Source organism: Coloeus monedula (genome assembly GCF_965178545.1).
Source record: "Coloeus monedula genome assembly, chromosome: Z".
Lineage (NCBI taxonomy): Eukaryota > Metazoa > Chordata > Aves > Passeriformes > Corvidae > Coloeus > Coloeus monedula.
In genome coordinates, this window is record NC_138822.1 from 31,486,758 (window position 1) to 31,498,313 (window position 11,556).

The 11,556-nt window shown below is 45.1% G+C and overlaps 1 protein-coding gene across 1 annotated transcript; it reads right to left on the reverse strand.

The window, feature by feature from the left end:
* Positions 1–3,005: 3,005 nt before the first annotated feature.
* On the reverse strand, positions 3,006–3,934 carry MED18 (mediator complex subunit 18). Its single transcript, XM_082301448.1, has 2 exons — positions 3,805–3,934; positions 3,006–3,637 (listed from the first exon to the last, which is right to left on the reverse strand). The coding sequence occupies exons 1-2, from the start codon at positions 3,875–3,877 to the stop codon at positions 3,084–3,086; spliced, it is 627 nt and encodes a 208-aa protein (XP_082157574.1). The 5' UTR covers positions 3,878–3,934; the 3' UTR covers positions 3,006–3,083.
* Between the last annotated feature and the right edge of the window lie 7,622 nt (positions 3,935–11,556).

An 11,556-nucleotide genomic window follows, 5' to 3' on the forward strand; every position in this document is an offset into this window, starting at 1 on the left:
CTGGCTTATCTGAAGTTGTGCAGATTCTCTTTAAATCAGATTGTCCACCTGTATTTTTGTCAAGTTGTACAGATAACGCTGTATTTGAATTGCCACTGTTCATTTACAGACTTAAAACATGAATCATATTTTTGAGTACCTTGAGTGTGTAGAGTTGTAACTGTTCTATAATAGCTTTATGATCCTAATGATAAGTTTTAAAAATTAAAAGAAGTTGGCTCTTACATGTTACAATCACAAATTTAAAACCAGTATTTAAAAGTTAAAAATATTAAAATTATGAAGAAAAATCTTGGCTTTTTGTTATTTTTGACTTTCCAATGTTTGGAGAAACTTACTTAAAATATTTTACCTTTTAACCAACTTTTAAATAATGAATAAAGTTATATACAATATTCTAGTGCATGGAAAACATTTAACAGGAAAGCAGTTTACTTGTGTTACTGAGGTTACTGAGATGAAAACCTGAATGCCACATTAGTTTATACATTGAGAAGTTCATTTTGTGTGAACAATCAGAGGGGTGTTAAAAGGTGCTCCTGTACAGTGTAGTCATAATACAGAGCACTTACAGAGTGTGCCAGCTCTTCATTTGTACAGAATTAACAAGATTCTGGGAACTTCCATGGGAAGAACAGCGATCCGGGACGGAGATGTGCCGAAGGGTAAACTTGTGGCCTTTTCAAAGTAAGAAGAATTTTTAGTAACTAAGATGATCTTCTGTCAGCAAGTTCCTTAATAGTAGAAACAGGTGATGCCTAATGGATCAATAATAATCCTACCTTTATTTGTTTCACAGTGATTTTTACTTCTTTATATAGCAATCAGTAAAGCTGTAGAAACCTTACATGCAAGACTGGAGTAACAGCCTGAAATAAGAGAAGGCATTACTTGCACAGAAACAAAACTTACCGTAAGCTCAGCTGTATCAGACATCATGTAATATAGTGCAAAAAATAGTGAGTCCTGAGGTAACCCCCAACCTTGAAGAATGCAGCTATTTTACCTGGCAATAATAAGTCCCCCAAATTTAAAAAAAAAAAAAAAGGTCACATTTCATATTCCTGGTCCCATAACTTATGTGCGTAGTTTAAAAACGACATACTTTCCAGTCAGGAGAGGCTGAGCATTTCTGTGTAACTACAATGTAATTTGACCCTGGATGATGAATGATAATTAGGGTTATGCCATGCAATTTAGTAGTGTATTACTAATGCTAATCACCTTTAGTCTCCACCTTTTATAGGTTAAGTTTTATAGGAGGAGAAGAATACATTTTGTTACACTTTGAGCATTAGCTACCTGAAAATGTCCTCAGCTGTAGCCCTTGATGCAGTAAGCTCTTCTCTCTGCACACCTGCCTCTTCTATGCATTGACTATAGCCAGAATAAGGAAGCCTGGTACTGTGGATTGCTGCAGTTTTCAAGGTTTAACCTAATTCTCCTTTAAAAGAACATTTTTTAAATATTATTATTTATTAATTGTGGATCGATCAATAGTCAGACCTATTGTCATCCACAGGACATCCTAAACTTTTATGTGCCAAGAGACAAGCCACAGATTGTACAGGTGTGTGGCAAGTGATTCCTAACCAGTGCTAAGAGTGGCAAAATACGACAACAGCCCTAAGGATTCCCACCTACTGGGGTAGGACTGCAAGCCAACCATGGAGCAACCTGGCACATGCACCTCCTAGGACGTTATGCCCTGTATGTAAAGGAATTCCAGCTTGGAGGCCCAGGATAGAGAGCGAGTATGAACGGAATTGTAGGTGTGTTTGTACCCTCCAGAAAGTACTTGTAGCCTAGGTAATGAGCAGTCACGCTGGTGACGCCTCACTGCTGCCCTGCGGGAAATCACTGCTCTGTCTTCAGCCTAAGGGTACTCAAGTACCACCCAAGTAGTCGAGTGTTCCCCACGCCCCACACTAGAGCCTGCGGCAGTGGGCTGTTAGCGCTGATCCAGTTGAAAATGTAGCTGATTGAAGGTTTTTCTGTGAGTGGCCCCTGCCTTTCATTGTTACATAAAGCACTTGGGGTGCTGAAGGGTTTCTGACGGAGGTTGGCACATTTGAGCAGTGGATAAAATGGTTGTCCCCGGTAGAGAACCTGAGAAATTTAAATGAACTCCTTTATCTTTCCCGACCTTTTTTTGACTGAACTGTATCTGAAAACTCAAACTTAATTCAAATAACACTGAATTATCACTGCAATACTAGGGTAACTAACCATCCTACTATCAAGAGAGGTGCTAAACAAAATCATCAGTAATTCAACTAGCAGCTGCTAATTTTTTGTAATAAATTTTAAACGAAAACTTGTGAATTAATTTTTTAATAAGAAGAACTTAACACTTCAATATGGCTGTCAGCTGTGAGAAATCCAGTAATAAAAAGTACCTTGTAATTTACTTTCTTATTAAGACTGCCCTAACCAATTCCAGTGAAAATAATGGAACACTGTTAAAAGCTGTGACAACCACTTGCAAATGTTAATATTACCAGATTTTCTTCCACTTCTAACTTTGGTTACATCAGAAGCTACTAACAAGTAGCTCTTCCTGTCACATAAGCTATGGTGAAGAGGTGTACAGTTAGTTGCTCTTTTATACAGCAATTTCTGTTTCTCCTTGTGTTAAACAGCATCTCCTGCATTAAAGGGTATTCGTCTATTACTGAAAAGAGACATTTTGGATGACTAGGTAGGATATACAAATGGTGCTCTAAAGATACTAAAAGATAGCAATGGGGTGTGGGTACACACAGGGATGAATTCCAGTAAGTCTGACATTTTTAGGTGTTTAGAATGTTAGACAACAGGCTTTTTAAGGTATCTTCCCCGTAAGAGAAGGAAAATTATCAGTATTAACATTTACTGATATTTTGAACAGTGCTAATTTAAAGTGTTCACTTTTGTTCATATCCACAAGTGAAGGGAAAAAATACTCAGTAATTTCAACTGTCAAAACTGATATATAGTACTTTATTCCCCTCTCTTTGTTTTGATTTGCTCTCAAAAAGCTTTTCAGAAAAACATCCTTTTCTGAAACACACCACCAGTGCCTTAATCGCCCACATTTTCAATCACATTAGTCTTTTGGGGTCAATTTTCTCCAGGTGCACTAGAGGCTTCAGCTGCTCAGCAAAGTTCCTCATGTCATCAGAAACAATGTCCTGCCCTGCTGGTGCGACCACGTTGAGCTCCACCAAGTAGGAGAGGGAGAGTGGCTCAATGCTCTCCGTGTTTCCTGGCATCAGGATGCGGAAGATCTTGTACACCACTATCTTCATGATGCCCTTGCGGAACACGTGCCCTTTGGCCACGAACTCGTGGTCCATACGGAAGCCCATCTCCACCAGGAAGTCCGTCAGGTTGTCGGACGTGGCGATGTCCACGCAGTTGCGCACCAGCGCGTGGCGGTTCTTGTCGCCTATTTCGGGCTGTCCCAGATAGCGCAGGTGCCAGGGCATCCCGCTCTTGTCCATGGATCGCCGGGCGCGTAGCACGAAGGGGCTGGCCTGCTGCCCCTTCAGCAGGAACACCATCTCGTGGTCCAGGAAGGTCTCGGGCTCCATGTTGTCGCACAGCCCGCGCAGGCGGTGCAGGAGGCTCTCCAGGCTCTGGTCCAGCACGCTCCCTGCGGAGACAGCGCCACGGTCATCGCCTACCCTCCCGGCCGAGCTGGGCTCCCTCCGCAGTGCGCCCGCCCCAGCGCCCCCCAGCCCGCCCTGCGCTCGCCCCGCGCCGCCCACCCTCCCCCCGTCCCCGCGGCCGCCCCCGCTGCTCGGCCCCGCGGCTGCCCACCTTGGAGCAGGTACTCCATCATGTTGATGGTGCCGCCCGTCACGGGCATCATGGTCACCGGCGGCGCCTCCATCGTGCGCTCTCGCACCGGCTCCGCGGCCTCGGCGGCGGCAGCGGCGGCGGCGGCGGCGGCGCGGGGGAGGAGACGGAGAGCGGCGGGCAAAGCTGCGGCAGCGCCCCCTGGCGGCTCGGCGGGGCCGGTGCGGAGCTGAGGGGGGCGCTGGGGCCGGGGCCTGAGGGACGCCCCGCCCCACACGCCCCGGGCGGGTTTCGGAGGCGGAGCACAGGCTCTGAAGAGAGGGAACGCGGCTTTTTCCGCCTGCGCTTGGCCTGGTGGAGAGCTTCCTTACGTTGAGGGTAGCCCCTGGACCAGGCTGCCCGGGGAAGTTGTGGCGTGTCCCTCTCTGGAGCCATTCCAACCCCCCCCGGGCATGTTCCTGTGTCACCTGCTCTGGGTGACTCTGCCTTAGCAGGGGCGTTGGACTGGATGACCTCCAGAAGTCCCTTGTAACCCTAAGGATTCTGTGATTCTGTATTTCTGTCTTTTATTCTAGTTTGCTCAAAGCAAGGAGTCGGGAGGTAACCCATGAAAGGTTGGCTCTGTGGTCATCAAACCTCTACACTATTTATACCTTTTAACAAGCAAAGGCATCAGCATTTGTTGGCTGTAAGTTGTATAACTTTTTTACTAATTAGTACTCAAACCCCTATTTGCTAGTTGTATCTCTTGCTTCTCCGAGAGAAGAGTCATTTTAATCTGCAGGGTTCTTCTCTTCCTTTGAGTTGGTGTTTGGCGGTCAATGAGACAGTGGTCATGGTCATCCACTGCTGGAATTACCTTCCCTCAGCTACTGCCCAGTCCTGCTGACTTCACTTCTGGTGGCTCTCATCCAGAGAGCTCATTCATGTTGGGATTGTTTCCTCTTTTCCCCAAAATAAAGGATGAGCCAAGCATGTGACATCAGCAGTGCAGTTGCTTAGACATAACTGTTCAGCTACAGCAAAGTTCGATTCAAATCTTGAGGAGCTCAAATCTTGAGGGGCCCACATCTCGAGGGGCTCACTACTAGCCTCACCCCATTGCAGGGGACACAGTGGAGGGGAGTGGGAGGCCAGTGGGCAGGACCAGCCATCAGGGGTCATCCTGGCTGCCCCCACAACCCTCCACAGGGAGAAGTGGTACATGCGATTAATTCTGTGTAAAATCTCCATAGGAAATGTTCCAATCTGTCTCTGACAGCAACAGCAAGGGGGCCAAGGATCTGGGGTGTTGTGGGTTGGGCTTCAGCTCCTGCAGCAGCTGGGGTTAAAAATTGTTATCAGGGATGCTACAGGCATGATCCATTGGTTTGGAAAGGCAGAAATCTCATCTGGGCATGACAGGGTACACACCATTTCCAGGCAGAAAACCTCTGTTTTCAAAAAGTAGTGGAAATGCCCAGTATGCATCCGCTGAATTTGCTCCTGTCAATCCCCAAAAGAGAGTTATAAATTTGACCTTTCTTTTAGCACTTTTTTGTGTAACAAACCTTTGTGCCACTCAGACAGTGAACAGTATGTCTGTCTTTCCTTTATCAGTATCTACGCAGCAGTGGTGTCCCCTGCCTGCCCCCCCCCCCCCCCCAAAATTACACGAATACTGGTACAAACCAAAGACCTGCAAATAAGAAATGGCATAATCGTGCTCTCCCAGGGAAGTAATGGTTTGTATCACCCCTGATGTATCAGAGGTAGTTTGGAGTACTGCCAAGCAGGGGTGACCTGAGGGGTGCAGTGCAGTCCATGGGGGGAATATGTGTATTTACATAGGAGGGAACCATGCCCCAGGGATCTGGCACACTGGACACACATTGCACATACTCCCCAGATTGCAGATAAGACACCTGTGTTGAAATAAAGCAAGAAATTAGTCAACAAAAGGTTTGAGTAATGGTTTAAAAGCCTTCCTAAGCTTCAAGAAGCAAAAAAAAGGTTTTCTCTTATATACAGATCAGCTTTAGTTAGTGTGGTCATCATACAGTTTGCATGGAAAACTTGATATTGAGAAAGATACCTAGGAAAAGTAAAAATGAGTAAAAAAGCATTTTAGCATTTCAAAAGGGGTAATTTCTGAGGTTCACTTCTCTCTGTGGTGATACAAATTGCCTCTTCTGTCTAGCTGATGTACATGATAGTATTACTACAAATGCCTAAAAAAACCTAAGAGTATGCAATTTTCTGTCTTGAAGTACAAATTCTTTCAAATTCCACAGCTGAAGCTACCCTGAGTTGTTTTGCTCCACAGTCTGAGAAGCTATGCAATAGTACAATCCAGAAAATAAATGTTGTCCCAAAGTGGTCATCCCCCTGTAGTTCTGGAAAAAAAGTAGGTGAGCAAATGTGGCTTTGCCCCACAACCACAGCATCTCCAAGTACCCTCACCAGCAGTATAAAAGACACCATAGTTCTGCAGCTGCTGAGCTGCTTGTCGGTGTGGGCTTGGAAGCTCTGTGGTGCACCTACATACCTTAAAGATATCCTACAGAACCTTTTTCTGCAGCTGTTGAAGATAAGATGCAGCAGACACCGACAACAGATGGTCAGACAGATGGAGGATGTGGAGAGAAACAGAGAAATGAGGGGTAAACATGTTATTCCCAACCACCTAACTATGTTCTGTTCAACTCCCTTGGAAACCCATCTCACTCACCTGTCTGTGTCAGGGAAATGGGATGCCCATGTGGGACCATGCCTTTATGTTAGCTCTCTGTCACATGCCAAGTGCTCAGAGCAGAGCTCTGCAGGGAAACCTTAGGTGAAATGAGTGATCCAGCCATGATCACATTGAAATAATACCAGCAGAAGGGAGGGTCAGCTAGATGTAAACAGGATGTAAGGGTTTTTTCTTCCCTTTTACTAAAACTCAGAATTTTTTCTCACTCATGTCACAGGCCTGAGGTCCAAATCCAATTTTGTTACATATATCAATCAAAAATGCTTTCAGATTAAGCATACAGCACTCTACATTCACTTGTGGTAAATTAACAGCAAAAAGTCTTCCACCCCACAAATCTCTGTATGAGCTTCTTGAAATTAATGCAAAGAATCACAGAATCATTTAGGCTGGAAAACACCTCAAAGTCATAAAGTTAAACCTATGACTGAACAATACCTTGTCAATTAGACTATGGCAGTGAGTGCTGCATCCATTTTTTCCTTAAACACCTCTGTTGATGATGACTCTACAACCTTTCTGGGCAGCCCATTCCATTGCTTGACAACCCTTCCAGTGAAGAAATTCTTCCCAATGTCCACCCTGAATCTCCCCAGGTGCAGCTTGAGGCCATTTCCTCTTTTCCTGTCAGTTGTCGCCTGTGAGAAGAGACCAGTCTGTAGCTTTCTACAAACTCCTTTCAGGCAATTATAGAGAGTGATAAGGTCTCTCCTGAGCCTGTGGACTAACTTTAAAGCACTTATTTAAGATGCAAGTGGTTAACAAATTCAAACCTGAATTTCACTTGGGGTCTCATGGGACCAATAGCTCATACAGCATGAGTAAGTACATTTTAAAGGGGCTCACAAACTTCTTTCAACTTCTTTCCCCAGGAATTAAAAGGGCAAAAGCTCCTGAAACGTCAGTATTTTTAACTTGCTCTGCTTTGGCAGACTTGCAACTTTCAAAAAGTCCCATTTGTCAATGACATTTTCTGGGGTTTACAGGGCAGGCATGGTAAAGTACCTTAATTAGTATATGAAGTAATTACTTTGTATTCCACCCTTTGCTAGCCTTTTGGAAGAGGAGAATTTTTATTGAATGAAATAACTAGAATTATGGTGGGATAGCCTTGGCGAAGAGTGACGTGCTCACCACGTATTCAGCTTAGAGAGAGAAATAGAATGAGAAAGCTCCTGGGTCAAGAGAAAGACAGGAAGATTGCTCCCTGTTTTTTGTCATGGCAGAACATTCTTGCCACGTGGAAAATCAGATTGTTGCTGGTTTAAAATAATGGGAAATTAATGGGAGACAGAGGGACAAACACTAGCACAGCTTTCTTGCCCCTTTTCCCGAGCTCAGCTTCATTCCTTCCCTGTAGGCTACTCTACCTAGAATCGTAAAATCATTAAGGTTGGAAAAGACCTCAAACCTCATCAAGTCCAGTGGTTAACCTAACACTTCCAGGTCCACCACTGAACCACGTCCCTGATGCCACATCTGCACCTTCTGTAACATTTCCGGGGTCAGTGATACCACCACTTGCCGGGGCAGTCTGTTTCAGTGCTTGTCTTCCTTTTCAGTGAAGAACTTTTTCCTAATATCCAGTCTAGCCCTTCCCTGCTGCAAGCAGAGACCATTTCCCCTTCTCCTTGTGCTTGTTACCTGGGAGAAAAGAGCAACCCCACCTGGCTGCAGCCTCCTTTCAGGCAGCTGTAGAGAGTGAGAAGGTCCCCCCTGAGCATCCTTTACTCCAGACTAGACACCCCCAGCTCCCTCAGCTGCTCCTCACAGGACTTGGGCTCCAGACCTTTCATCAGCACTGTTGCTCTTTTCTGAACTCACTCCGGTACCTCAATGTCTTTCTTGTAATGGGGGACAATTACTCCTCTCAGTTATGTAATGGGCAATTTATATCATGAATCTTTACATAATTTTGAAAAGTTGTTGAGAGAATTTCAAGGTTGGAATTACTCATTAAGTGATCTTCTGTGTTAACAGGTAACTCAGGGGCTGCATTTTATGTCAATAGTTGAGGAACCATCATAAATAAAGGGACTATATTAAGTTACAGTGCAGACAGGGAAAACCATAATATACATCAGGTAATTGATGATTTACTATCAGCCTCAGTAATGCGCATTATAATATATTCCTCCCCGCCTCACAAAACAGGAACAGTTTCCAAGTGAGATATTTCAGTGAGGTGGCCAGCCTGGTGGCTTCCAGACTTGGCCCTGTTCCTAAGCTTGTATCACCAAAGCAAAAACTAAAGTTGCATGTGGATTTCTATGCTATGTGCCTGTGTTACCTGGATTTTAAATGCAAAATGTAGGGTGCATTGTTGAATATTAAAAGAAACTGATGTGAGGAATTTATTTGGAATTTTCAACTCTTCAGAGTTACTTACTCAGGAACAATTTTCATATGGGAAAACCAAGATTATCCTACAAAAAATACAATTCTGTTTATCCAGAAACTCTGCCAACAGTGGTATCACTCTGTGCACCTGATAACTTACCCATTTTTTTCAATAATGAAGCATATTTTAGAGCCAGTAATTCCAAAAGTTGAACTAATTTTAACTTCTAGTGTTGTTAAACGGGACCTGCTCACACAGAGCTATGCCAGCTGTCACATAGAAAAGATGGGGAGTGAGATGGGCTGCTCTGTGTACCATTACAGTTGTACGTGGCTTGCTTCAAGCACCTTTTTAAAAACGTTTTTACCCTTGGCTGCATCGTTATACTTGTGCATAAACCCATGCATTGGGTGGGTGTGGGCTGTGGGTAAAACACTGGTGGGGCACTCAGTGCTAGGCAAAAGAAAGTAGCAACACTGCCCAGTTGTTTTGAGAGTGAGGGAATGCTTTTAGGGCAGCTTTATGCAGTGACTGCCTCTGTGGAAGACCACGTGTCTGAGAATGTGGATTGAGGATAACGCAGCCTATGGCATACACATACTGTAGTATTGTCCTCCATTTGCTTTTGGAGCCCAGCGGCCCATTAAGGGGAGGTAGAAGGCAAGTTGGCAAACTGTGTTGTGGTACCAGGTGCAGAGCTAGAAGCTACAGATCTGTGTGTCTTGTCTTGTGCTGTGCATTATAGACTTGCCTAATTGTGGTCCTTCGCTCAACGGTCCTACATGAGATTCGTAACTGGCATCATTTTATGGCATGGTTAAATTCATCCTGGTGTTGCAGCTTGTGCAAATGGACTGACCTTGTAGAATTCTTCTCCAGAAGAATCAAGTGGGTAAGGGAGAAATTACTTCTTGTGGGGATGCCGAGATGCTGGAACAGGGAAGTTATGGCTGGACCATGATTGGAAGTGTTCAAGGCCAGGTTGGATGGGGCTCTGAGCAACCTGATCTCATGTTTCTAGTAGTGGATAAAGAAAGAGGTAGTTTTTTCCATTCTGCTACTGCTGCCTGGTATGAGCTGGAGATTAATCACTGCAAGGAGGAGAAAGGGCTGGCTCCTGTTGACACCCAGGTTGTGTCTGGTGTATTATGTCTATGGGAAAAGCCTCCAGGATACAGGGAGAGGAAGAGAACTGCATCATGTCTGTTTCAATGTGTGCCATCAGGCCACATAACAGGAAGGAAGAACCCTGAAAACATAACAGGTCCACCAGGTCGATGCCTTTTTAGCCTGTGGACTTGGCAGTGTTAGGTTTAGAGTTGGACTCAATGATTCTAAAGGTCTGTTCCAATCTAAATGGTTCCGTGATTCTCTGGTCTAGTGAAGGTGTGCCTGCCCACAGTTTGGGGGTTGAAAATTAATGATTTCTTTAAAGTCCCTTCCAACCCAAACCATTCTGTGATTCTAAGAGCTGGTCTTTACTTGGCTGTTGTGGATCTCAGTTGTTGTGGATACTGGTGCCAAGATCTAGATTTTCTATTTTTGTACTGGCTGTGGCTGTCTCCATAGCAGCCTGTATGAGGCTGTGTTCTGGATTTGTGACTAAGGGCATTGGTTACACAGCAGCATTGTGGCTGTTGCTGAGCAGGGTTTGCCAGCATGAAGGTTTTCTTTTTGTGCATCTTTCTCTCCTGCATTTGCTGCCAGTGAGTGGGCTGGAGGTGAGTGAGAGGCTCTGAGGGAATGCAGGGAGTCATGTCTGATCACAACTGACCACAGCGATATTCCATACCAGATGGCATTGTGCCCAGCACCAAAAGCTCCAAGAAAAAGATGAGGAAAGGGGAGCATTTGTGGCTGTGGCACTTGTCTTCTCAAGTAACTGTTAGTGGGCTGAGGCTCTGCCTGCTGATGGGGAATCGTGAATAAATTGTTTTGCTTTCTGTATGTAGCTTCACTTTACCTTTTAAGCAGTCTCAATCTATGTCTTCTCACTTTTGCCTTTACAGTTTCTCTTTCCTGTCCTGCTGGAGTGGGGGCAGAAAACAAGGTCAACCCACCCTGTTCTTCTAGAAGGCCTAAGTCCTAGTGGGAATGGACTGGGAACACCTATGAAAGCTGGGGCCAAAGCTGCTGGAGTCCCCTAAGAGCAGACTGAAGTTAAACCAGTGGTGAAGATAGGATGCTAAGTAATTTTGCATTGTGTAACAGATTGCTAAAGCCCTGGAGCAGAGATGAGGTTAACTTTGGAGGCAGGCCTCCCCCTTCCCACAGGCTGGTAAGCAGGGTGAGCCTGGGGCCAGCAGTCATCCCGGGGCAGGAGGAGAAGGTACAGAATTGTCAGTGCTAGGGGTGTCACTGGATGCACAGCAGTGTCATTGCTCTGCATGCAATGGCTTGCCCTGAGGCAACAGAGAGGATCTCAAACCATCATCTTGTTTCAGCAGGTGTCATTGTGCAATGTGAACCTTCCCTAACCAAAGCCATAGGGAGAAAGAAGATACAACCTTGAATATGGTAAGCCATGCCCTAAGAGAAACAGAGTGGATCATGTATCTGAAAAGCACTCCAAGTAGTAGCCAGAGCTCTCACTGCACCCAAAAAGGCAGCTGGGAGGAGTGGGAGGACAGGCCGTCTACCACAGCTTTTCTCGGCTGTATTCACCTCATGAGCAAGGTTCACATCAAGGATGAAAATT